Source organism: Panthera tigris, chromosome F3 (assembly GCF_018350195.1).
Source record: "Panthera tigris isolate Pti1 chromosome F3, P.tigris_Pti1_mat1.1, whole genome shotgun sequence".
NCBI lineage: Eukaryota > Metazoa > Chordata > Mammalia > Carnivora > Felidae > Panthera > Panthera tigris.
The window spans coordinates 64,140,143-64,166,225 of NC_056678.1; the positions used below are offsets into that span (position 1 = coordinate 64,140,143).

Consider the following 26,083-nt stretch of genomic DNA (forward strand, 5'->3'; position numbering starts at 1 on the left):
GTTCGGAGCCCTGCCCCCTGGGGCCGGGCCAAGCCCAAAGACTGGCTTGGGATCCTATGGGGGACCGGTAGGGCAAAGGTCTTGGGGGGCAGAGAGGTGGCTGGGCCAGGACCTGGGGGCTCCAGCCATGAAGTCTCGGCAGAAAGGGAAGAAGAAGGGCAGCTCCAAGGAGAGGGTGTTTGGGTGCGACTTACAGGAGCAGTTGCAGCGTTCCGGCCAGGAGGGTAAGGAGGTGGCTCAGGGCTGCTGTTGGGTGGGGGGCCCGGAGCCTCTCCAGCCCGGTCCAGCCTCAGGGATGGAGGCAGCTCCCAGGTGCCTGTGGCGAAGGGGCAGTGGCTCGGGGTCAGCGCCCAGGCGGCTGTCAAGCAGGTGCGGCAGGAAATGTGGCTCGGCGGCCGAGGAGACAGGGGAGCCCCCTTGTGTAACTACCTGTGGGTGGGGAGGCCGGAGAGCTGGGAGACCGAGAGGCGTAGGCAAGAGACAGAGGAAGGCATCACTGCTGGGGACGGGAGGCGGCGGGACAGGGCCAGGAGACGAATGGCGAAAGGGCCCATGGACGGGCCTTGGGTCTGAATGAAAGGGGACAGGAGAAGGGTGCCAGGAGAGTTTGAGGGTGGCGCTGGGGCGCACGGGTGTTTCCTGGTTGGAGGAGAGCACCCCAGGGCCGTGGTCGCAGGGCTCGGGGCCCTCTGCAGCCTTGGCGGGCCGCAGGTGAGGGTGTGGGCTGGCATCTCCCTCTGCCAGTCTCTGTGACTCTCCCTGTGCAAAGGAGGAGCGGGTTTGGGTTGGGAGTGGAGGGGCGAGGGCAGAAGCGGCTGAAATGTGGGCTGCAGGAAGGGTCAGAGAGATGCCCCGAGGCTGGTGCAAGGAGGTGGGTGTGGGGCCTGTCGGCTGCCTCCCTGAGTTCCCTGGAGGGGCTCGGAAGCCAGCAGGACGGGGGACCACTCGGGGCTCATCCCCGCATGGAGTGGCCACTCACAAACTTCGCCTTGATTTGAAATTGAACACAGGTATCCCGGCTTGTTTGTGCCCCTCCGAGCTCCTCCCAGAGAAGGGCACGATTTCCACCCCCCCCACCCTACCCCACCCCAATCTGTCATTTCCTCTTCTCCGCTCTGGGTTGTGGTGCCTTCAGTCCGGGAGGGTGATGGTGGTTCCCGGCTCATTTCCTGCTCTTAGCCCCGCCCCCTCATCCCCAGACACCTCCTTCCCCTTTTCTCCTCCCCCAGGGGCCCCCATCCCCACTGGCCTCCGTTCAGGGAAACCCAGGGCCTCAGAGAGTCTTAAAGAGCTGAAGTCCCGAAGGCTTTGCTCTGCCTTTCTCTTCTCACCGTGAAGAGCCTGACTGCCAGCACAGGGCTGACTCCTTTACAAGGGATTCCTCTTGAGAATGATGACTTCTGGGCCAAGCAAGGGCCACATGATCCAATGGGGCTGATGTGCTTCCAGTTCTCTGCAAACCCTCAGTTCAGTCTCCTCATCCTGGGGCTGCCCTTCCCCGTGGCCCCCCCCCAGCGCCATGTTGAAACATGGAACCCCCAGCCGGCCCAGACCCCACTCCTGTATCCCCTCCTGGCCTGTCTGCATTCCCAGCAGGTGAGGGGCATGTTCTCTGGAAGGTTGCTGGGGCCTGGTCCTAGTGAGACCCAGAGGAGGAGAGGAGCACCCGCTTCCCTTCCCCAGCACCTCACCTGAGCCCAAGGATGGAGTGATCTCGGGCCCCTCTCCCTATCCACCCCTTCCCTGGGCACAGACAGGTGGACAGTGAAAGGTCAGAGAGAGGCTGGTGATGGCTTCTCTCTTCAACCCAAGACTCATGGTCTGTGTTTCTGCTTCATTTATCCTCCCTGAGGATCTTGGTTTTCTCCATCTGTCTTCACTCTGTCTCAGCACCCTCTCCCAGCTCCTTGCCCCGGGGGCCATCTCTTCCTTCCCCAAGCCCTACCTCTACTGAGTTCTTTCTTTTCCTAACGTTTAGCTCTTTGCTACCCTGGTCAGGTAGCACTTCTGATCCTCGAAGTCTCTAAATTCTGGGCCCTCCTCTCGGACCCCGCCTCCATTCCCCGAGGTCTCCAGCCCTTGACTCCATCACCTCAGCCCTGTCTCTTACTTTCGTCTCTGATGCCATGGCTCTGATCTCTATTTCCTTGACGCTCCCCCCGCCCCACCCCGTCTCTCGTCTCTCGGCCTGTTATCTCTCCTTTCATCTCCATGACCCACCTCCTCCGTGGCTCTGACTCCTTAGGCTCTCTAATACCTTCTTTAAGGGCCTTTTCTGGAGATTCAGAATCAACAGAGAAGGGCAGGATGGGGAGGATCTGGCTTGGATGTAGTTCATGTGAAAAAGACCTAGGCCTTGGGTGACAGCGGACTATCTATGAGTCAATGGAGTAATATGGCGGCCAAGAGAGTTGGTGTGGCACTAGGCACCTGAGGAGGGTCCACCCCGTTTCTTCAGTGCTGGGAACCTGAGGTCAGGGGGCCCTGGAAAATGGGCACAGGTCGTGGAAGGATAGATGGTGAACTGTAGGGCCAGGACTAAGGTGAGGCAAGAGAGGTGACCAAGGCGCAAAATTTAAGGAAGCCCTCGACCTAGGGCCACCACAGTACCCAGGGTGCCCCTTTCTTTTTCCCTCCCCCTTCCTTCCTTCCTTCCTTCCTTGCTTCCTTCCTTCCTTCTTCCGTCCTTGCTTCCTTCCTTCCTTCTTCTGTCCTTCCTTCCATCCTTCCTTCTTTCCCTCCTTCCTTCCTTTCCTCCTTCCTTCCCTCCTTCCTTCCTTCCTTCCTTCCTTCCCTCTTCCTTCCTTTCCTCCTTCCTTCCTTCCTTCCTTCCTCTCTCTCTCTCCCTCCCTCCCTCCCTTTTTTGAAAAGTTTACTTATTAATTTTTTTAGTACTCTCAATGTGGGGCTCGAACTTATGACCCCGAGATCAAGAGTTCCATGCTCTTCTGAAGGTCGTGTTTGTGCACAGTTGGCACTTGCACAGGTCTAGGAATGGGTGATTCCGTAAATTCCGCACCTGCACTTTCCTTGTCTCACCCAAGTCCTGGCTCTGGGGTGGGGGTGGGGGACAAAGGGTGTGGACACCAGGCCACATGAGGAGGGTTTACAATAATGAATAATGGGTTTATTGATTATTTCCTTCATTCTATATTTCTCTAATTAATTACTTCATCCCACCAAGAACTTGGGATGGATGATTCCAAAAGCTAACACTTTACAAAAACATAGAATAAAATGACCGAGGGAATTGGGTTGAAGGGGGAGTGAGAGGAAGGTCAAGATCCGTGCCCAGAAGCGCGTATCGGGCGATTCTACACGGTTTCTAGATGTGGGCTCTGAGCTTCCTGGTAACCAAAGAGGTGAACATAACCAGGTCTAAGACTCATAAAGCCCAGAAGGAAAAAAAAAAAAAAAAAAAAGGAGAGACAGCTTTTCGTGACACTGACACGGGAGAGGGATTTCTCTAGAAAGTCTTGGTGAATCGAACTTAGTCTTTTGTCTTGGGCAATATTCTCTAGTTCAACCTCCAGGGGATGTTAGTCATCCTCATACCTGATGGCTTTCTTTCCCAAGTCGTCAATACACCATTACCGAGCACCTGCTGTTTCCACCCCGTGCTAGATGCTGGGGAACATGTCACTGGTTTTCAGAGGTGGAGACACAGAGGAAACCAGTGATAACGAAGTGTGGTAAGTGCCACGATACAGATACAAGCAAGGGGCTCAGAGTTGGAGGTGATCGTTGAGGCGTGTTTTGGCGAACGCATCGGAGTTCACCCGTCAAAGACAGAGGGAAGGGTATTTCCAGGCAAGGGAACGACACGAGTTACGGGGCCAAGGCGTGTTCACGGAGCAGCAAAGAGCCGGATCCTAGGGCTCGTCGGAGAGGCAACCGGAGCCGAGGCTGGGAGAGCAGCTGGGCCCGGCCGTTGCAGGGCCTTATGCACCAGGCTGAGGGGTTTCTATTTTATCCTCCATCCGTAGGCCGAGCAGTGAAGACTGGGCCGAAGCAAAGTGTTTATGGAGCAGAAGATTTAAGGCAGGGAAAGCTTTCGCAAGAGAAATACACGGCCTTCTGGAGACAGGGTTTCACACAGGGCGTTGGAAGGTTTCCCGAGTCTGAGACATCATGTCAGAAAACATGAGGGATGTCGGGGCGCCTGGGGGGCTCAGTCGGTTGAGCGTCCGACTTCGGCTCAGGTCATGATCTCTCGGTCCGTGAGTTCGAGCCCCGCGTCGGGCTCTGTGCTGACAGCTCGGAGCCTGGAACCTGCTTCCCATTCTGTGTCTCTCTCTCTCTGCCCCTCCCCTGCTCATGCTCATGCTCTGTCTCTGTCTCTGTCTCTCTCTCTCTCAAAAATAAATAAACGTAAAAAAAGAAAAAAGAAAACGAGGGATGTCAAAATCAGTAACATTCTGTTTGGGCCTCAGAGAGGGTGCACACACACACACACACAGAACGGGTCACACTTAGATCTTGTCCTTCAGGAGCTTACGGTCTGGCAACAGGGGAGGGGGCCCAGGGTGGGAAAGAGAACGCAACTTTTGGCACCCCTGGATGGGAATCCTGGCGCTAGCTGGTAATGCTGGGCACTCGTTACTTCTCTGACCCTCTGCAGAATGGGGACTAGGATACCTAATGCACAGAGCTTGGCACATCGCTGCTTCTCTCCTGCACCGACCTGTGTGCAGGTTTGCCGCGATCTTGTGCGCCTTCCTATGACAGACCTACTACGCACGCGCTGGCCTCCTGGCTTGACAACAGTCCCCGTCAGCCCCGCGCCTTGTGGGTCCGGACAACTCATGCTCCTTCATTTTCTATAGAGTGTTAAATAAACGTACTTTCCTTGTTTTTTTAAGTTTAGGTATTTCCTTTGAGAGAGAGAGAGAGAGAGAGAGAGCAGGGGAGGGGCAGAGAGAGGGGGGAGAGAGAGAATCCCAAGCGGGCTCCACGCTGTCGGCACAGAGCTTGATGTGGGGCTCGGACTCACGAACCGTGAGATCGTGACCCGGGCCGAAATCCGGGGTCAGACCCTTCCTTGACCGAGCCACCCGGGCGCCCCTAAATAAATGCACTTTCAAGACCCGTCCTTTTACTCCGAGTCTCCTTCCAAGCAGACTGCTGCCCCTTCGAAGATTCTGGGGTAGCAGGTAGTAATTACAGAGAGACAGATTTCAGCTCAACAAAAGGCAGAACTTTCCAGCAGGAGTGGGCGGTCTGGACAGGCAGTGTGCTCCCCCCTCACCTGGGGCATTTTTGCAGACGCTCTGGACCCAATGGACGGAGAGACCGGGGGCTGAGGTCCTCTGAGCCTCCTTGCGACGGGTTGCTATTCCGCGAGCTCTGCCTTCGGTCTCCCCCAACCCCCGTCCCCGATGCTTCCATCTCTCAGATCCCCTGCGGTCTCTGTCCTCCCAGACCTGCTGATCTCTCTTCTCTGTGTCGTCTGTGTCCCCAGTGCCACAGGTGCTGAGGAGCTGTGCAGAGTTCGTGGAGGAATACGGGGTAGTAGATGGGATCTACCGCCTCTCGGGGGTCTCCTCGAACATCCAGAAGCTCCGGTGAGTCAGGCAGGGAGGGGAGGGCTCCGTGGGCCCGGAGGGGCGAGGGAAGCGGGGAGAAGGAAGCGTGGTTAAATAGTTAAAAACTATTTAAACGTGTACGACGCAGGGGCGCCTGGGGGGGCTCAGTGGGTTGAGCGACCGACGTCGGCTCAGGTCATGCTCTCACGGTCTGTGGGTTCAAGCCCCGCGTCGGTCCCTGTGCTGACAGCTCGGAGCCTGGAGCCTGCTTCCGATTCGGTGTCTCCCTCTCTCTCTGTCCCTCCCCCGCTCTCTCTCTCTCTCTCAAAACTAAACAAAAAAAAATAACACTAAAAATAAATACGTACGACTCAGCGATTTTTAGTACATTCACAAGGCCAGGCATGCCACCATCACCACTCATTCCGGAACATTCATCAACCCCCAAAGCACTCGCTCCACATTTCCCCTTTCCCGCAGCCTCTGGCAGCCACGGGTCCACCACCTGGCTCCGCGGGCTTGCCCGTTCTGGACGTTTCATACAAACGGAACCGCATTACCGTACCCTTTTGTGTCTGGCTTCTTTACGTGGCGGGCCGGCAGGGGCTCGCGCACGTTGTCGCACCTGCCGCTACTTCATCTCCGTTTCCGGCTGAGTAAGCCGTCCGTGTGCGGCTCGACCACATTTGGTTCATCTGTACATCGGCCGATGGGCAGTGCGCCTCTTGGCTGCGAGCAACGGCGCGGCCTCGAACGCTCGCCCGCCGGTGTTGGTGCCGACGTGCGGCTTCGGTTCTCTGGGGTAGACACGTGGGAGCGGGCTTGCTGGGTCGCATGTCGAACTTTTTAAGGAGCTGCCGGACCGTTTTCCGTGGCCGGGCGTCAGTTCGCACCCCCAGCAGCCGGGCACGAGGGCTCCAATTTCCCCGCATCCCTCCGGCCATCCCAGCGGATGTGAAGTCATGTTTCACCTGGGTTCGCATCTTCCCTAACAGCCAATGACGGCAAACATCTTGTGTGCTTCTCGCTCACTTGTAGATCTTTTTATTTTTTAATTTTTTTGAGGCTTAGTTATGTTTGAGAGAGAGAGAGAGAGAGAGAGAGAGAGACAAAGTGTGAGCAGGGGAGGGGCAGAGAGAGGGAGGCACAGCATCCGAAGCAGGTTCCAGGCTCTGAGCCGTCAGCCCAGAGCCCGACTCGGGGCTCGAACTTACCAGCCGAGCTGTGAGATCGTGACCGGAGCTGAAGTCAGATGCTTAACCGACTGAGCCACTCAGGTGCCCCTCCCTTGCTCGTTTTTTTTTTTTTTTTTTTTTTTAAGTTTATCCATTTACTTTTTGAGAGAGAGAGAGAGAGCCCAAGTCGGGGAGGGGCAGAGAGAGAGGGAGAGAGAGAGAGAATCCAAAGCAGGCTCTGTGGTCAGTGCGCAAACCCGGAAGCAGGGCTTGAACTCACCAAGCCATGAGATCACCACCTGAGCCGAAATCAACAGTCAGATGCTCAGCTGACTGAGCCACCCGGCCACCCCTCCCCCCACCTCCCCGCCTCGCTCATTTTTAAATTGGGTTATTTGTTTCCTTTGAGCTGTAAGAATTCTTCATACGGTCCAGATACTAAACGCTCCGGCAAATCTATGCTTCGCACATGTTTTCTTCCGTGCTGTGGGTTGTCCTGGCTTTCGAGACACTGTCCTCTGACGCCCAAAAGTTTGTCACGTGACGCTCCGTGTATCTGTTTGTCCTTTGGCCGCTTGTGCTTTTGGCGTCTTATCTGAGAACCTGTGGGCTGTAACCACGAAGGGTTACACTTACGTTTCCTTCCAAGATCTGCGTCCCCTCCACCTTTTCACGAGCCCAGAAGCACCTGCAGGCGCACCCCTCCACCCTTACTGGCTCGGACGCCCCCCTGCCTTGCCGCTCACCCCCCACGGCTCCATCCCCGACGCGTCTCCCTGTGCCCGCACGCACGGGTCCCTTTCCCTACCCACCCGGCCGCCTGCACACCCCCCGGGCACCGCGACAGGTGCCCCTGCGTCTGCTGCCTCACGGACACACACGCCCCAACGTCCTCCTCCCAAGTCCCGAGCCTGCTGACCGCTGACCCTGCCTGGACCCACCCGCACAGCCCCCGCCTCTCCCACTGCCCCCCCACCCCCCTTCCCCCACGCCTCACACTCCGCACCTCCCCAGGCAGGAGTTTGAGGCAGAGCGGAAGCCGGACCTGCGGAGAGATGTTTACCTGCAGGACATCCATTGTGTCTCTTCCCTGTTAAAGGCCTACTTCAGGGAACTTCCAGACCCTCTGCTCACTTACCGGCTCTATGACAAGTTTGCTGTGAGTTGAGAGGCCGGGGGGGGGGGGGGGGTGGCGGAGAAGACGAGGCTGAGGGGTGATCGTCCTGGCGCCGATGTCCCAAGTGGGTGTTCACGGCCGGACAGAGTGCTGGCGATCCCGAATGACAGAGACCACGTGAAAAGGAAAAGACCCCCCCCCCCCGCTCCCGCCAATCTCCCCCCTCTTCTCTTCGCCTCCCCTCCTTCCCTTGGGGCCTGCGGCTCACGCATGGTGCAGGGACGAGGCTGGGGGACGTAGAACCCAGGCGGAGAGCAGAGGGCCCTGGGAAATCACCTGGGCCAGAGCTTCCCTCCGTGGGAGAGAAGGAGAACCCTTCTTAGACGTCAAAACTTGTCCCGGAGCGCGCCTCCACCAGCGGACCGGATGCTGGACAGCTTTTGAGTGAGGGAACCCGGGACAAAAATGCTATCTTGAGTTCAGTAGCATTTAAACAGTGAGTTGCATTTTGTCGAGCACGATAGGGTTGTAGGGGCCGGGAGCAGCGGCCCACACAGTTCAGCCCACGCCGGCCGGACCGCGTGGGCGCAGGCCTCCCTGGGCACCTCGGAATAACTCCACGGCCCCTGGAACACCCGCAGGGAGGGACCACGGAGGTATTCCTGTACCGGAGCGGCACCGGGGGGAGGAGGCCAAGGCAGAGCGGCAGGGAGTTGCTCAAGGTCACAGAGCTCTGGGGTGGCAGGGCTGAGACCCAGCAGCAGGTGCCGTGGGCCCCCCGAGCTCTGGGCTCTGTCTGCTCATCGCGTGGCTTCCGAAGAGCTGGGCTGGGGGATGGGGTGGGGTGCAGCACAGGCCGTTTCCGACGGTCGGGCTCAGTGCTCCGAGGAGTCAGCAAGGGCGGCGCGGGCCGGCTGACCCGGTTCTTGAACCTTCCTCCCCACCAGGAGGCCGTGGCAGTGCAGTTGGAGCCGGAGCGTCTGATCAAGATCCTCGAGGTGCTTGGAGAACTCCCTCTCCCAAACTACAGGTGCGTGGGGTTCCTCCCTCCCCAGAGGGCCGCCCCGCGCCCCACGCAACCCTGGGGCGTCGATTTGTCTCTTCCCTTCCGGCTCCCAGACCTCAATCCGACCCCGGCCCTGGGCGTCCCCTGTGTGACCCCCGGCCCACAATGCCCCCCTTCTGCAGGACCCTGGAGTTCCTCACGCGGCACTTGGTGCACATGGCCTCGTTCAGTGCTCAGACCAACATGCACGCCCGCAACCTGGCCATCGTGTGGGCCCCCAACCTGCTGAGGTGGGCACATGTGCGAGCAGCCTGGGGGGGAATGGATCCTGGCAGAGCCCAGCCCCCAGAGGCTGCCCCAGGAGCGGGCGTGGCTGTGGGGATGCCCTGGGGAGGGGGGTGGGGCCTCCTAGAGCCCGGTGAGAAACAGGGGGTTTCGCAATTACGTTGAGCGGGACGGGGCTTACCCACTGGACACGAGGACTTGTTCCTCTGGTGCCGTGTCCCCGAGCTCAGAGTCCTTGTTGAAGGTGTGTCGAGCGAACGTCTCGCGGTCTATTGGAGATCTGGCCTGTATATCACCCCCCGTGGTGTAAGGCAGACCATGAGAAGTCCTGAGAGTCATTATAACGAGGCACCCTCGCGTGCAAAGGTTAGAGATGAATTCTGACGGGAGTAAATTCCCAGAGGGCTTCCTGAAGGAAGGCATTTGAGGCTTGCATCACGCATGTGGTTTAAGAGGTGGGGACGAGGTTAAGGGCACGCAGGGGAGGGGGGGTGGGGGTATTTTTAGGGAGAATTCAGACGGGGAAGTGTGGTGGGGCTGGAGGGGAATAATTCCACGTCTCCACAGGTCTAAGGACATAGAGGCCTCGGGCTTCAACGGGACAGCAGCCTTCATGGAGGTGCGGGTGCAGTCCATCGTGGTCGAGTTTATCCTCACGCATGTGGACCAGCTCTTTGGGGGCGCTGCCCTTTCCAGTGAGTGTCCCTCCCAGCCACCACAGCACCACCGTCTGTCTGGGGAGTCATGTCAGGGTCACAGGGGGCCTCAGAGGCCACCTCGTTCAGTCTCCCCGTTTTGCAGATGAGACAGCTGAGACTCACAGCTGTGGTCACATGGAGAAAATCCTGGAGAGGTGATGGCCTAGTCCGTCCTTGAGCAAACCTCTCCTGCATAGCCTGACCTTCTGATCACCATCCTGGCTCTCGGGGCCAGTGACCGATCATTCCTACCCCAGCCCACCTGGCCGGTGGGCTGGGATCTCCTGACCCTTGTCCCCGAGGACGCCCTCTTGAGGAGCCAGACACAGAGGGTCTGTCTCCCAAGGCCTCTGAGTATATCCTTAGCCTGGCGGTCAGTTGGTGGGTGGGAGGGTGCTACAGGGAGCTGAAGCCCTCTTTCAACTCTTTTTAAAAAAAATGTTTATTTTATTATTTATTATAATTATTTATTACTAAAAATTTTTTAATATGTATTTATTTTTGAGAGCGAGACAGAGTGTGAGCAGGGGAGAGGCAGAGAGAGAGGGAGACACAGAATCCAAGGCAGGCTCCAGGCTCCGAGCCGTCAGCACAGAGCCCGACGCGGGGCTCGAACCCACGGACCGTGAGCTCATGACCTGAGCCGAAGTCGGATGCTCAACCGACTGCGCCAGCCAGGCGCCCTGTCATCTCTGTTCTTGGCCGGCCAATTCCTCTTCTTTCCCTAGGTGGTGAAATGGAGAGTGGATGGCGATCACTTCCAGGGGCCCGGGCATCAGGCAGCCCCGAGGACCTTATGCCCAGGTCCCTGCCCTACAATCTGCCTAGCATCCTGCAGGCTGGTGATGGACCCCCGCAGATACGGCCCTACCACACTATCATTGAAATTGCGGAGCACAAGTAAGGTCTCCTTCCTGGCCCTCCTCCCCGACATTGACCGCCAGGCTCCAACCCCAATGATTTCTCCATTCCTTCCAGGAGGAAAGGGTCTCTGAAGGTCAGGAAGTGGAAATCTATCTTCAATCTGGGTCGCTCTGGCCATGAGGCCAAACGTAAACTTCCGCGGGGCGCTGAGGACAGAGGTGAGTCTGGAGGGACGTAGTGGGGGGGGGGGGTGCTCTGCTGAAGGCGAGCAGGACCCTGGCCCTACAAACATTCATGTCTTGCAGAGGACAAATCCGATAAGGGGACTTTGCGGCCAGCCAAGAGCATGGACTCACTGAGTGCTGCGGCTGGGGTCAGTGATGGTGAGTACAGGTGTGCACGTGGTGTGTGTGTGTGTGCGTGCGTGTGCGTGCGTGTGCGCGCGTGCATGAAGAGGCTGGCGAACACCTGCGTGTGCGTGTGTGGGTGTCTCTGCAAGGGAATAGCAGTGTTACGGATGAGACCATTGTGTGTGCACTCCTGCGTGTTTGTGTGTCTGTACACGTGGCCGTGTGCTCGCTAATTTCAAAGAAAAATATACACGTAATGCGTGCTTATTATACACCAGCCACAGTACCCGATGTTGGGTTTACAATAGTGAGTTGATCATCTGATCAACAGGTGTGTTCAAATGAGCATCCAAAGGGGAGAGAGCGGGGTGTGGGTTTGTGGGGGGGGCAGGGACGGCCGGAGGGACGGAGGGGGGGGTTCCTAAGTAAGTGTCACTGTGGAAGGTTCGCAGCGGTGGCCAAGGGAAGCCGGGCCCGGTGCCTTCCAGGCTGTCCTAACTCTCAGGCTTGAGAAAGCAGGGCCCGCTCTCCAGAGCCTTCCTGAGGTGTCCGGGCCCCTCTGCCGCCCTGCGCTCTCTCCCGCACAGAGCCGGAGGGGCTGGCGGGACCCAGCCATCCCCAGCCGAGCGCGTTGCTGCAGGACAGCTTGGAGAATGACTCCGTGGAGGCGGCGGAGGGTGACCGGGAGCGGGAGCCGGAGGCGCTGGGCGGCACCAACTCTGAGCCTGGCACGCCGCGGGCCGGCCGGTCGGGGATCCGCGCCGGGAGCAGCAGCCGAGCAGAGCGCTGTGCTGGAGTCCACATCTCGGACCCCTACAACGTCAACCTCCCACTGCACATCACCTCCATCCTCAACGTGCCCCCAAACATCATCTCCAACGTCTCCTTGGCCAGGCTCACCCGCGGCCTTGAGTGCCCCGCCCTACAGCCCCGGCCAAGCCCTGCCTCTGGCCCGGGTCCTGGCCCCGGCCCCGGCCCCGGCCCCCCAGGTGAGGCCCCGGGGATTTCCCAGGCCTGGGAGAAGGGACTAGAATTCCAGGCTGAAGCTCTGATGCAAGGTATCTGTCCCGAGAATGGCAGACGCCTCAGTCCTCAGGCTCTGGGTGGTCACCTTCGGCTGCCTCCCTGACTTCCAGGTTGCGGGGGGGGGGGGGGATCCGGTAATATTATCAGGTTCTGTGAAATCCACAGAGAGAGGACCCCCGGCAGTCTTCAGATCACTGATATACCCGAGACTGGGAGTCCGGGTCAGACTCAGACAGTAGGGATCACGGAGCACAAGGCGGGGCTGTATAATAGACGCTGGTGGTAATATAGGATTAACACCAATCGCTAACACGTATTGAAGGTTTACTGTATGCCCTGTGCTGTGTTAAGGACTTTGCAGGCATTCGCTTGTTTTCTTCTTTCGCGATCTTACGACACCGTCATTGTTGCCGTGCTTCTGTCACAGCAGCGGGACTGGAGACCTAGGTTAAGCTATTTGCCGTGGAGTTAGTTCAGAGGTTCTGAAGAGTCACTGATGAGAAGTATTGAGGCAGCACAGGGCGGCGGGGAAGGACTCGGGCTACAGAGTTAAGTAGACTTGGGTTCAAAATTGGGCCGTGCCACTCACTGTTTGCGTGACCTTGGACAGACCTCTCTGGGTCTCGCTTTCCTCGTGTGTAAGATGCGGACAAATACCCTACATTATCGGGCTGCGTCGCGGGGGGAAGAAATAAGACAGCGCACTGTAAAACGTACAGGATGGTGCCTGGCACCTGGTGGGAGCGATAAGCCAGTAGGTAGGGATGCCGGTCTGAAAGCATCGGCCACGGGCCAAATCTATGCCGGGGGCGTTGGTCCCGATACGGTAGCCAGGCTAGGAAGGTCCATTTTGTAAAGGGTCAAGGCTGGTCTTGACCCGTGTGTTCCTGGGACTGCCTTTCTCTCAACAGATGAGAAGTTGGAGGCCAGTTCGGCCGCAGGTCCCCCGGCTGACTGTGGCCCGGCGGACGTGGCCCCTGCCCTGGAGGACTGCCTGTCCCAGGAGGTGCAGGATTCCTTCTCCTTCCTAGAGGACTCAAGCAGCTCAGAGCCCGAGTGGGTGGGGGTGGAAGATGGGGAGGTGGCCGAGGCAGGAACTGCAGGAACAGCCTTCTCCCCTGGGGAGGACGACCCTGGGATGGGCTACCCAGAGGAGCTCCTGAGAGTCGGGCCTCAGGTAAGAAGGAGCTGTGCTGGGTTTGGGGTGCCGGGGAGGCCAGAGGGTGGGCAGGGCCCCCTGGTCCTGAGCCACGGTGCTGTGCCCGCAGGTGGAGGAGTTCTCTGTGGAGCCGCCCCTGGATGACCTGTCTCTGGACGAGGCACAGTTTGTCCTGGCTCCCAGCTGCCGTTCCCCGGACTCTGCGGGCCCCGGGCCTGAAGGAGAAGAGGAGAGCGGGGAGGAAGTCTTCCTGAGTGCCTACGATGACCTAAGTCCCCTCTTGGGGCCCAGACACCCAAACTGGGAGGGTCCAGGGAGCCTGGAAGAAGAGGCAGCAGGATGCAGGGGACGGGGGCCTCCAGGGCAGGCTGAGGGAGAGCAGGCCTGCCGGGAAGGTGGGGAGGACCGGGAGGCTGAGCCTGAAGGCAGACGGGACGTCCCAGAGGAGGCTGAGGGGAGTCTGGAGAGTGAGGTGGAGGATGGAGAGGCAGGTGAGGGAGGAGGGAGGGCTGGGGAAAGGCAGGGGACGACGGTCAGTGTGAAGGAAGGGGGTGGGGAAGAGCCGGAGGCCAAGGAAGAGGAGTCCCGTGGTGAGCAGGAGGAGGGCAGCACGGAGGAAGCTAAGTGTGCGGTGGGAACAGGAGGAGGGCAGGGTAAAGACGAGGAGAAAGAAAGGAAGGAGCGAGGGGAAGAGGCTGAGGGAGGAGAGGAGGCCCAGGTACAAGCCGGAAGGGACCCGGAGTGCGGGGCCCAGGAAACCCAGGTTGCCGAGGGGAGCTGGGCAGCCGTACACAGACGAGAGGCTGACGGGGGCAGAGAGGATGAGGCCAAAGGACAGCAGGGGCCTGAGGACCAAGGGGCGAGAGAAGCCCAAGGAGGTGGTGAAGACGGCAGAGGCCCTGAAGCAGCAGCTGGAGGAAGAGCAGGGAAGGTCAGCGAGGGACGGGAGAGTGGGGACGGGGAGCGTGAGGGAGACCAGAGTGCTGGAGGTGACCGTGTAGAGAAGGACGCCCTTCCTGAAGGGTCACACGCAGAGCCCCTGGAGGTTGGCAGTGCCGAAGAGGGCAACCCCCAGTCCTCTGAGGCAGAACAGGCGGTCCCGCAGCCACCCCGGCCACAGGAGATGGAGCCCGGGGGGCCGCTCGGTCCAGAGGGCTGCAACCCGTGTCCCTGTCCTCTTGGCTCAGCTGGTGGTGTGGGCATGCGCCTGGCTTCCAGCCTGGTTCAGGTCCAACAGGTCCGCTCTGTGCCTGTGGTGCCCCCCAAACCGCAATTTGCCAAGATGCCTAGTGCGATGTGTAGCAAGATCCACGTGGCACCCGCAAACCCATGCCCGAGGCCTGGCCGGCTTGATGGGACTCCTGGGGAAAGGGCTTGGGGGTCCCGAGCCTCCCGTTCCTCTTGGAGGAACGGGGGCAGTCTTTCTTTTGATGCTGCTGTGGCCCTGGCCCGGGACCGCCAGAGGACTGAGGCTCAGGGAATTCGGCGGACCCAGACCTGTACGGGGGGTGGGGACTACAGCCTCATCCCCAGAACCTCCCCGTGTAGTGTGATCCCTGCCTATTCTCGGCCACTTAGCTGCCTGGGGCTCCCACCCGAAGAAGACACAGAAGGGTCTGGACACCGGAGTCGGCTTAGTCTGCCCCCCAGGGAACCCCAGCCCCCCGACCCTCTTCTGTCCCCCCAGCGCCGATCATATGCGTTTGAAACACAGGCCAACCCTGGGAGAGGTGAGGGACTGTGAGTAGGACCACAGTGCTGGGCAAAGGGGACAGTGAGTCGTCTTGAATCTCCAGATTCCCAGACCGGCTGTTTCTCCTGCAGCCTAAGCGGCTGGAGTGTCCAGCACCATAGGCTCTGACCCTCCAGCTTCTCTTTTCGACTGTGGGAAGCATTGCCTCCGTTGGTTTACTTGAGCTTGTCTCAGACACAAAGCACTTATCCCTTAGGATATTCCCAAGAAAGTCACCGAGATCCTGTTACCAAGGAGCGGGGTCATTGGTCAAAGGGAACAAAGAGTAGGCAGAAAACTTAAGAGGCTTCTCGAAGTGAAGAATGAAGAGGGAACTCCAGCTAAGTTCCTGCCTCCTCTGGGGCCGGGTACTTCCCTTCATGGAAGCCCAGGGTGGAGGAGGGGAGGGTGGGGCCAGGTCAGAGGCTCTCACACATCAACACTTCCGAGTTGCCCATCCTTATTCTGCTCTTGGACCCTTGGGTACCTCCTGACTCTCCTCGCTCCAGATTAGGAGGACCATGTCAAGGAAGCTCTCTGAAGTCCTCAAAGTGTGTTGGAGGGACTGGCTCCCTCTCCAGCATCCCCACCCTCTGCCTCCAGTCACCGTTAGGAAGAGAGATCTTCTGCAGATCTCCCTGGCTTCTCCTTTTTCCTTTGGAATAACTTCCTCCTATTTCAAGGAAGGGGAATAGCATAACTCAGGCCCTGGGACTGCTTCTGCAGACAGGCTGGGAACAGATGTTCCATCCCAGTAAGAAGCAATCTCAGAATAAAAGTTATACTTTTATACCTACACAGCGTGAAGCCTCGTGTTTTTTTGTTTTGTTCTCTTTTTTAAACTAGAGTCTTAGGTGACGGGTATTACATTTTCATATTTGGCAAGATGTCTTCTTGCTGTTGCTGTTAGGGTGCTCTTCCTCAGTTGTTGTCATGGAGACCTGTGGCTAGAAACTAGAGCTGGGTTCATGGTGGTCAGGAAATGGGGAAGAGAAACTTTTATTTACATAATGCTCATGACCTACCAGTAAAGGCGAGGTATTCTACGAGCATAACATCTATACCCTTGATTTTACTTAGTCCGTATAACGATTCGGTAAGTTTGGTATTGGTGTCTCCATTTTACAGATGAGAGAACTGAGGCTAATTAAGCCAAAAGGCTTGCCAATGTTCTCAGCGGTAAGAAGCGGCAGAGGCAGGTTCGAGATCCGAGTTTGTCTGGCTCCAGAGGCTAAACTCTTCTGATCACACCACACTGCTCCAAATCCATTAAGAGTAGGTCTTAACTAAGAAGGAATGGGAACCAAGATCCCTCTCACAGAAACTGAGGGCCTCACAAAAACTGGAAGTTCGGGGGGGGGGGGGTCTTTGGGTGAGCAACTGCTGACGCTACTACAAAGGAATATACCCAAATCTATCTTCGTCTCCAGGGGACACCAAAAAAGCGTCCCGACCCAAGATGGCCTCCCAAGTAGCCCTTGTTAAAGATGGCGCCTCCGTCCGACGTCTCTCCCTTGATCTAAGCCAACCTCCCTCCCTTGTGCCCCTAAAAACGCCTTGTCCAGCAGAAAGATGGAAGCACGCATCAGTCGTCGTTCTCCCGTTCTTGCCGAATGCCGCAAATACTCCAGTGTTACTCTCCCCGGGCCCCAGGAAGTGACTTCTTCTATGCCCCGGCGACACCCCCACCCAACCGCTCCTTTCCTCAAGCGGCAACGACCGGAAGTGGGGCCGCTCAGAGCCTGGGCGGGTCGAGAGAGACACTTCCGCCCCTCAGCAACATGGCCGCAGGCCGGGAGTGCGCATGAGCAGCCGTCCATGGAGCTCTCCGAGTCCGGAGAGGGAGAACACGGTCGGGGGAGATCGGCGGCTGAGGCGGCCTTGGCCGGTGAGTTCGGGACGGGACGCGAGCCGGGAGTCTAGGGGCTGGGTGGGCCGGCAAGGCAGGGCAGCGTGGGTTTTGTTCCCGTTTTCAGGTGGCGGACCTCCCGGGGAGGAAGCCTTTGTTTTGCGGGAGGGGGCCGAGCCCGGTTCTTTCTCTCCCGCCCCCCTTTGTGGGCCGAGCGCACTCCCCGCCCCCGAGCGCGCGCGTCCCCGCCCTCCTGCGCTGCCTGCCGCGGGGCCGGGACCGCGGGCCCGCCGAGCCCCGCGCCCTTTCCGGGCCGCCGAGCGCAGCGCCGGGCCGCCGAGGGAGCGCGGCGGCCGCCCGGGCTCGCGGGCTCCCGGGCTCGCGGGCTCGCGCCTGCTGGCTGCGGGGCCTGCAGGGACGCGCCGCGTTCTCGGGCAAGGTCGGGCGCCCGACTTCTTTCGGGACTTGGTCGTTCTCCCCTTTGTGTCCAGACGTAGCAGGGGCTCTTGCCGGGCCCCGCTGGCCCGAGCGTGCACGCCACAACATCCCGCCCGCGTTTCCGTGTCGCATCCCCTAATGCTCAGGAAATGCTTCCGGATGTCCAACTAAGATTTGAATAAGCGGCCTGACCCCGTTGCTGGGTGTCCTCCGAGGCTGCCCCTGGCTGACAGCTGTGGGCGATAGAGACGCCTCCTGTGCCCTGCCGTCTCTTCCATCGCCTCCTCCTGCAGTCAGCGCAGCAAGCCTCGGAGGGGCACTTCCTCCGTAGGTTTGGGGATGGACAGGTAGGTGGTCCCGAAACCCTGGTCCTACTTCCCCTTAGGGACTGGGATCTTCTCGCTGCGCTGCTTCCTCCGGACACTTTCGCTTTCGGTTCTTCTTTTTTTTTTTTTTTCTTCGCCCTTTGTTTTTGTTTGTTTGGTTGGTTGGGTTTTTTTTCTTCTCTTTTCGGTCAATACTTTCCTTCGATGCGGGCTTTTCAGTCATCCGCTGAAGATTTCCCTTGGGTAGGAGAGGTTTGGGGGACCTTTGACAAAAAAGCTTACCCTCTCGTTGCGGGGATCGTTTTGTCGTTTTGTAAGTGTAGCTGTATCTTTCTGGAGACGTTTGTCTTCTCCGCTCTTTGTGTTTCCTGCCCTCCGGCCGGGTGTCAGGATCCTAAGGCGGGCCACCTTGCAAATGAGTTCCTTTTCCATTGTCTCTCCTTCCCGAACCTTGAGCCTGGAGTGTTGTTTTTTTTTTTTCCCCCCCTTCTTGCTGGGATTCAGTTGATCTGGAGTTGTCATGGCAACATTTTAGCAACCCTGTTGTTCCACGGGAAGGCTTGGTGAAGAAAATAGAAGGGGCTTGTAGATGACACACTTGGACTCTAGGGTCTTGAACAGATGACACAAATCTGGACACCCCGAAACAAGAGCCCAAGGGGCTAAGCAGAATGAGGCCCAGGGGCCACGGATGTTCTTTATGGTTCAGGGAGGTTTGCCAATAGCAGTGGATTTCAGGTGTCCCCTTCCTAGATTTGAAAACAAATTTCTTGGTACAGAAATTTCTGTGGCTGAGAAGCGGGAAGAAGCATCAGTGCCCACGTGACTTGGAGTGATCGTGGAGGGCCGAGGAGCACTATTTGTAGAGTTGCTTTTTCAAATACTGTAGCCCACCTCTCAGCATCAGAACGGGGGAAACTGTCCCCTGTAGATGACTGCGCTTTGTTCCTGGCTGAGTCTTCATGGAGCCTGGCTTCTTGAAACAGGCTGTTCAGTTTCCTGGCCTCACCGCAAACTCCCTGATTTTCTACCAGGACTTAACACTCTGGCCTGTGAGGCGGGAGATACAAAGGCTTCCAAAGAAGGACCAGCTCCTTGGATGTGCCCCCTTACAGAGAGATGAAGGGGTGAGTGGAGAAGAGGTAGGGTCTGGGGCGGGAGGTGGGAGGCCGGGGAGGACGCACAACGGCTGAGAGCACTGGCTCTGGAGTCAGGCAGACCTGGATTCCGGTTTCAGCTCCATCACCTACTAGTGTTGTGATCTGGCTCCCCATCTACAAAAGGCAAGTGACGCTGCTTAGCTCATCGTGCTGTTCTTAGTATGAGCTAAAATAACGCGTGTTCAGTGCTGAGTTCGGTGCTACGCACACACAATAAACACTCAGTAAATACCAGTTAGATTGTTATTCTAACCTGACCCGGCATCTGTTGGGAAGGCCATGGGAGTTTGGGAGCCACATGTAACTGGGTCAGTGAGCTTTTTATTCACTTCCTGCCTTATTCCCCCCGCCCCCCCCCATCACAAACAGGCAGCAGAAAACAGCTGAAGCGGAAGAGGGGACAGTGCAGATTCAGGAAGGTGAGTGGTAGAAACAGACCTGAGACCCAGAGCCCATCGTGGCCCCTCCCTGCCCCCCTCCCCCCCCCCCCCCGCGGGCGCACCTCCTGTGCACCCTTGTCCTTCGTGGAACAGGGGGAGAAAGTCCATACCTCGCAGAGTTTTCCTTCGCTCTTTTAATTCAGGAGCGGTGGCAACTGGGGAGGACCCCACCAGCGTGGCCATTGCCAGCATCCAGTCAGCTGCCACCTTCCCTGACCCCAACGTCAAGTACGTCTTCCGAACTGAGAATGGGGGCCAGGTAAGGGAGGGGGCCAGGCGCCTGCAGGTGTTACCTGGGGTTGGGGTTGAGGGAGGTAATCGAACCCTCAGGGGGAGACCTGGCTTGGAGGTGGGGGTGGGGCGAAGGTGTGGACCCCTGCGGGGTGGGGAGGGGCTTGGAGGATGAGGTTTGGAGTAGGGATTGGGGGCGTGCTGACACTTCTGGGGAAAGAGGGGAGAGTGGCCGAATCTCTGTCTCTGACGCACTCTTGTTTTGGGGCATTATCTGAGAGAAGCTTTATGAGGGTCCTGGGGTCCCCAGCATTTACTCTCCTGCTCTCTCTCCCTCCCCACCGCTTCCCTTTCCTCCTGCTTCTAGGTGATGTACAGGGTGATCCAGGTGTCTGAGGGGCAGCTGGATGGCCAGACTGAGGGGACTGGCGCCATCAGTGGCTATCCTGCCACTCAGTCCATGACCCAGGTACCAGGGTACGGGCTGGGGAGGGGGCCCAGGGCTCCGTGGAGGAAAATGAAGCTGAGCCCATGGGCTGGGGCTGGGGCTGGGGCTGGGGGCGGTGAGGCACCTGGGGCTGCTTTGTCCCAAGGTGCTAGGTTCTCCCTTTCTCGATATTTCTCCCTTCTTCCTCTCGGGGATAGGAGCTGTGCAGTGAGTAGTTCGGTGGGAAGTACCCGACTGTCGTTGAACTTTGTTCTCATGTTCCCTTTCCCAGGCGGTGATCCAGGGTGCATTCACCAGTGACGATACGGTTGACGCCGAGGGGACAGCTGCCGAGACGCACTACACTTACTTCCCCAGCACTGCCGTGGGCGATGGGGCCGCGGGTACCACCTCGGGGAGCGCGGCCGCGGTTGTCACGACGCAGGGCTCAGAGGCACTGCTGGGGCAGGCGACCCCTCCCGGCACCGGTGAGACGTGTGAGGGTGCGGCTGGAGGGACAAGGCTGGGGGCAGGGGGCCTTTCCTCATGACCCCCTAACGATCGCTAAGACCTGGGCAGGCAGTGAGTCTGGGGCTGCCCTACCAGCAGGAGGAAGTGTGTCCTTCTTAGAGGATCCTAGGGCCTTGGCCTCAGAGCTCGATGAGGTTCCTGGTCCCACGTCCTGACAGAACCGACCCCGCATCTTCACAGGCCAATTCTTTGTGATGATGTCGCCACAAGAAGTGTTGCAGGGAGGAAGCCAGCGCTCCATTGCCCCAAGGACTCACCCTTATTCCCCGTGAGTGACCCCTGGTTCTTCTCGGCTGCCGTGGTGTTCTTGATCCCCGCCAACTCCTGTGTCGTCCCCTAACCCCACCTCCAATCTTCTCTCTCGTCCTTCCCTTACCCTGGCCGCCCTGGGCTCTGTCGTCAGGAAGTCAGAAGCTCCGCGGACCACTCGGGATGAGAAACGCAGGGCTCAGCATAATGAAGGTGGGTACTGCTTGGTGGCATCGGGGACAGCGTGGTGTCTGAGCGAGAGAGCTTGGGGAGTTGGACAGGGCCGGGGGTGGGGGGAGGGCGGTTCTCACAGAGTCGCCTTGACCTCCGCTCTGCCCCACAGTCGAACGCCGCCGCCGAGACAAGATCAACAATTGGATTGTGCAGCTGTCCAAGATCATCCCAGACTGCTCCATGGAGAGCACCAAGTCTGGCCAGGTCACGGGAGGGCCCCGGGAGTGGGCCGGATGCCTGGGTTCTGTCTCCTGGTATCGCCTGCAGAAATGGTGGCGAGGGCACCCGTGGCAGGAACCCGTGCTTCTTTCTCTCTGAGGTTCCCCGTGTCCTTGTGAAAGGTTACCCCGCCGTCCTTAGGGGGAAAACGAGGCCCAGGGTGTGTGTGCGCTTTAGGAAGGCCGGGCAGGGAGCACCTTAGTCCTCATTTTGTTGGCTTCTTCTTGCAGAGTAAAGGTGGGATTCTCTCCAAAGCCTGTGATTATATCCAGGAGCTTCGACAGAGTAACCACCGGTTGTCTGAGGAACTGCAAGGGCTTGACCAGCTGCAGCTGGACAATGATGTGCTTCGACAGCAGGTCAGACCCCTGTCCTCCGTACAGCCCTCCTCGACTCCAGGGCCCCCGAGCCAGTTTGGGACTCCCTCCTTTGGTTTCCATGGAGCGGGCCTCATCCTCTTCCCCTCACTAGTGGATGCCTGAAGAAGGTCAGAAAAGTGCCAGCTTTTCTATTTACTCTCCTCATCGCCTCCTTTCCGCGTCAGGTGGAAGATCTTAAAAACAAGAACCTGCTGCTTCGAGCTCAGTTGCGGCACCACGGAGTAGAGGTCGTCATTAAGAACGACAGCAACTAACTGTGGGGACTCCGGGGCTTTGGGCCCTACAGCCCCTTTCTGAGAACTACAGATAGCCCAGGAGCAGCAGGCCAACCCCGTGCCCCTTGCCTTCACTGCCCACTTCTGGCGTGGGACCAGGGGGAGTCAGAAGGCGTGGCTTTGAACTGAGGCCCTGTGACCGAGCAGCCTGCAGTGGCCTGAAACACACGCGTGGGCGGGCGCGGACAGCCTTGCCCGGCCCCGCGCCATGCAGCCCCTGGGCCCTTGCGCCCCTCTTGGGCATGCATGTGCTGTCTCCGTGCTGGATACTGGACACACAGAACCGGGGGTGGGGGGAGCTTGCCCCGTGCTCGCTTAGAGTGCCAGCAGAGGGTCCGCTAACGAGTGATGCTCTGGCCTGCCCCAGGACTCTGGCGCTCTCTTCCACTGGTTCTTCCTCACCCTGGAGCTCAGATGTGCACCTGAGGACTCTGGGGAACAGGCTTTAGCGAGAAGTGGGGAAAAGGATGCTTAGCAGCGGCCGCTGCCCCCAGGAAGAGGAGATTGGCCGGCAAGCATCTAAGGCCTATGCGGAAGTCTCTGGAGCCGGGGAGAACAACAGACAGGGGCCCACTTGGGGCCTTCCCCCTTGTGGGGACGGTTTTTCTTTTACTTTCTTTTCTTTTCTTTTCTTTTTTTTTTTTTTTTAAAGATAAAATGATAAAATGTTCAGAGCCACATTTCTCTCCTGGTTTTCCTTTTTGTGGGCCCCAGGGCGGAAGGGAGGGGGGGGGGGCACATTGCACTTTGCCCAGTAAGGGTTGGTCGGCCCAGGTTAGGGTGGGGTGCCACTCCCGTGTTCATGACTCTGAGTCCCGGTGCCTGGGCCAAGCCTGACCGTCCGCGCCGGGCAGTCGGGCAGTCGCAAGAATCTCGGGCCGGCGGGGGTATCAGCTGTACCGCGCGCGAACAGGTGCCGAGGGGGCAGTTCGGGAGGCGGTGCCTTCGCTTCCGGTTCCGGTCCCGGCTCCGGGAGGCGGGGGAGATGCTGCGGGCACGGAGGGGGCGGCCCGGGGCCGCATTCCTGCTGCTCGCCGTCGCGGCGCGCGCCATGGCCGGAGGTACCTGCGGGGAGACGTGGGGCCTCGCCCCGACCCCCGGGAGCGCGCGGAGCCCCCGGGAGGAGGCGCGGCGGCGGGGGGCGCGGAGGTCCGCGCGCTCTCGCTCCCGGGCTGGGGCGCCGCGCTCCGCTCCAGGCTCTCGTGCCTCCCTCCTCAGCGCCCACGGTCTCGCTCCCTGAACTGCGTTCGCTCCTGGCCTCGGGCCGGGCCCGGCTCATCGATGTGAGATCTCGGGAGGAGGCGGCAGCGGGGACCATCCCGGGGGCGCTCAACATCCCGGGTATGGGGCCGAGGGGACGCCCGCGCGGGTGGCCGAGAGGCCGTGCAGGAGGGGCGTCTAGGGCGGCGTGGGGGAGGCACGGCTGCGGGGGTCCCGCCTTGCCTTAAGCCGCCCGCACCCACCCACGCACCCACCTCCCAACTTCCTGGAGAAACGCTGGTGGGAGGCGGATCCTGGCAGCGCAACCGGCCCTTCCAGTTTGAGCGGATCGCAGGCGGCGAGGAAGGGGCGGACCCGCTGCTCCGCGCTTGACCTCCCCGAGGCCGGGCGCCCGCCCGCCCGCCGCTCCTCCTCGCCGCAGCGGGGGTGGCCCCCGTTCGGCTGTGTGCGGCCGCCTTCCCGCGCGGGCGGGCCTGCCTCGTCCTTGAGGTTGGGGTGTGGCGTGGTCACCGGGTGTGGTTTGGGGGCGCTCCGGAGACGCGCTCGGGCCGCGGGAGCCAGTCCTGCCGGGCCCGGTGTGAACCTGAGATCGCCAGCTGCCGGCTTCCCATTCTGTCCCCTCGACTCCTCCCAGTGTCTGAGCTGGAAAGTGCCCTGCAAATGGAGCCCGCCGCTTTCCAGGCTGTGTACTCCGCCGAGAAGCCGAAGCGGGACGATGAGAATCTCATTTTCTTCTGCCAGATGGGCAAGCGGGGTTTGCAGGCCACGCAGCTGGCCCAGGGCCTTGGATACACAGGGTATGGGGGAGGTGCGCATCGCCAGCTGGGGGTGACTGGGGACTGCCTCCCGGGCCTGTCCTTCCCTCACCCCCTCCCCGTTTTGTCTCCACAGGGCTCGCAACTACGCAGGGGCCTATAGAGAATGGTTCCAGAAAGAAGGTTAGGTAGAAGGTGGCTTACTGATGGCCCCCTCTCCCTCCCCACCGCGGCCACCGTAACTGCGGGTGGTGGAGGGTCTGACTCCCCAGCTGGCGCTCTGCTTACAGTGCTCTGCGCGCAAAAGCATCAAATAAAGACCGTTTACTCGAAGCATTGGAAGCAGTTTGTCAGGTGCACTGCGAACACTCCCAGTCTTAATCTAGACTTCACTTCAGCCCTGGGTCCTTCTCCAGCATTCTCTGTCCCCCACCCCCACCCCCACTCCAACCTCCCAACCCCCTGCAGTTTCCTGAGAGGATGATTCTCCTGGAACAACGGTTTTCAGCACATCAGAATCAACTGGTACCTTAAAAAAAAAAAAAAAAAAGTTTGGGTCCCCTTCCAGATTTGGAATCTTGGGGGTGAGACCTGGGGAGTGGTGGTTTTATGAGCCCCCGAAGTGATTTTTTTAAGTGTTGTTTACATTTCTTTTGAGAGAGAGAGCGCGGGAGCGAGAGCGGGGGTGGGGGGGTGGGGGGGGTGGGAGTCCCAAGCAGGTTCCATACCAAGCATGGAGCCCAATATGGGGCTGGATCCCGCGACGCTGGGATCATGGCCCAAACCGTGAAACCAAGAGTTGGATGCTCAAACGACTGAGCCACCCAGGTGCCCCTCTCCCCCCCCCCCACCCACCCCCCAAGTGATTCTAATGTGCAGTCAGGGACCAGAACCACTGCTCCAGAGGGCAGCCGACTGGGGCTTGGCTTGGCCTTGCTGCCATGACTGTTCTTTCCACGTTGTCTGTGACTGCTTTTGTGCAAAATGGCGGCATTGTTGTGACAGGGACTCTATGTTCTTCCAGTCCTAACATTTTTACTATCTAGTCCTTGATGGCCATAGTTTGCCTGCCCCTGCCCCTGCCCTTCGGGTCCCCAGCCCCCACCTCACCTCCCTCCGGCTTCGTCACTGGGTTGAGGAAAGGAAAGGGCAGCTCCAGGCAGTGAGGGACTGAACAGATGTCACCCTTCATGCCTACAGGTGTGTCAAACACAGGTTACAAGTGTGAGGTTACACCAAAGACAGGCCCCAGCTTCTGGCAACACCGTCCTTTGATCCCACGCTGGACTGAACAAAATTTAATTGGTTAAGGAAAATGAGAAACACACACTTGCTGACAAAACTCAACACGGTGTGTTTGTACCTTCCCTCTGGTGCGGGGCATAGTTTGATGCATGTCCTTCCAGACCTTGCAAATATTTTCATGCCAGAGTTCTGACTTCCTAAGTTTGCTGTCTTAAAATTTTATTCCTTGAGGCGCCCGGCTGGCTTAGTCGGTAGAGCCTACAACTCTTGATCTTGGGGTTGCGAGTTTGAGCCCCACGTTGGGCGGGATGATTCCTGAAAAAAAATAAATGAAAACTTAAGAGGAGTGCCTGGATGGCTCGGTTGATTAAGCCTCCATTTCTGGATTTCGGCTCAGGTTATGATCTCCTGGTTGGTGAGTTTGAGCCCCACATCGAGCTCAGTGCTGACAGCTCAGAGCCTGCTTGGGATTCTCTCTCTGCCCCTCCCCTGTGCTCGCCCGCTTGTGCTCTCTCTCTCTCTCTCTCTCTCTCAGAATAAATAAACATATTTAGTTACAGAGAGGAAGGGAGGCAAACCCTAAGAGACTCTTAAATACTGAAAAACCTAGGGTGGAGGGGGTGGGGGAGACGGGAAAGTGGGTGATGGGCACTGAGGAGGGCACCTGTTGGGATGAGCACTGGGTGTTGTATGGAAGCCAATTGGACAATAAATTATATTTAAATAAACAATTTTTTAAAATGAAAAAAGATACAATCTTAAAAAAAATAAAAAATAAATAATACAATTCTGTTCCTTTATTGGTGGAAGAGGAAGTTGGACCCAATTTTCTGATTTTTCAAGTTTCTGGAGAAATGCCTTCAATTCCCTGCATTCCTTGCCTTCCTCTCCCTCCTTTTCTCTCCCCTTCTACCTCCTGGGCTGTCCCCAGCCCTTCTGTGTCTTATGTCACAGCCTACCGTGCACCTCCACAAAATCTGTTCTTCTGGGTTCTCCAGCTTCTCTGTCATGGCTCTCCCATTCTCCCTGGGCTAACCACAATTCCTTCCTTCCTTCCTTCCTCCCTTCCTCCCTTCCTCCATTCCTCCCTTCCTCCTTTCCTCCCCTCCCTTCCCACGCTTCCCGCCCTCCCTTTCCTTCCTTCCTCCCTTCCTCCCTCCCTTCCT

At 58.6% G+C, this 26,083-nt stretch overlaps 3 protein-coding genes across 8 annotated transcripts; all 3 read left to right on the forward strand.

Annotated features, from left to right (window-relative positions):
• The first annotated feature begins 40 nt into the window (after nucleotides 1-40).
• Nucleotides 41-15,733, forward strand: ARHGAP30 (Rho GTPase activating protein 30). The gene is made up of 12 exons (XM_042976987.1): nucleotides 41-224; nucleotides 5,462-5,564; nucleotides 7,715-7,859; nucleotides 8,765-8,847; nucleotides 9,006-9,113; nucleotides 9,676-9,803; nucleotides 10,535-10,706; nucleotides 10,785-10,888; nucleotides 10,976-11,053; nucleotides 11,608-12,009; nucleotides 12,958-13,223; nucleotides 13,315-15,733. Exons 1-12 carry the CDS (start codon nucleotides 128-130, stop codon nucleotides 14,947-14,949), a joined length of 3,321 nt encoding a protein of 1,106 aa, XP_042832921.1. The 5' UTR covers nucleotides 41-127; the 3' UTR covers nucleotides 14,950-15,733.
• Nucleotides 15,734-16,591: 858 nt separating this feature from the next.
• USF1 (upstream transcription factor 1) lies at nucleotides 16,592-22,367 on the forward strand. Of its 6 annotated transcripts, none has more exons than XM_015542426.2 (12): nucleotides 16,592-16,825; nucleotides 17,278-17,571; nucleotides 18,585-18,677; nucleotides 19,080-19,129; nucleotides 19,294-19,409; nucleotides 19,749-19,850; nucleotides 20,101-20,296; nucleotides 20,520-20,607; nucleotides 20,743-20,801; nucleotides 20,932-21,026; nucleotides 21,272-21,400; nucleotides 21,586-22,367. In XM_015542426.2, the coding sequence occupies exons 3-12, from the start codon at nucleotides 18,670-18,672 to the stop codon at nucleotides 21,673-21,675; spliced, it is 933 nt and encodes a 310-aa protein (XP_015397912.1). In that variant the 5' UTR covers nucleotides 16,592-16,825; nucleotides 17,278-17,571; nucleotides 18,585-18,669; the 3' UTR covers nucleotides 21,676-22,367. The 6 variants fall into 6 exon arrangements, with proteins under 6 accessions (XP_015397912.1, XP_015397913.1, XP_015397914.1 ...); XM_015542427.2 differs by having other exon boundaries at nucleotides 17,371-17,571; XM_015542428.2 differs by lacking the exon at nucleotides 17,278-17,571.
• An 84-nt stretch (nucleotides 22,368-22,451) lies between these two features.
• TSTD1 (thiosulfate sulfurtransferase like domain containing 1) lies at nucleotides 22,452-24,005 on the forward strand. Its single transcript, XM_042976993.1, has 4 exons — nucleotides 22,452-22,757; nucleotides 22,915-23,037; nucleotides 23,552-23,714; nucleotides 23,809-24,005. The coding sequence occupies exons 1-4, from the start codon at nucleotides 22,499-22,501 to the stop codon at nucleotides 23,858-23,860; spliced, it is 597 nt and encodes a 198-aa protein (XP_042832927.1). The 5' UTR covers nucleotides 22,452-22,498; the 3' UTR covers nucleotides 23,861-24,005.
• Nucleotides 24,006-26,083: the final 2,078 nt, after the last annotated feature.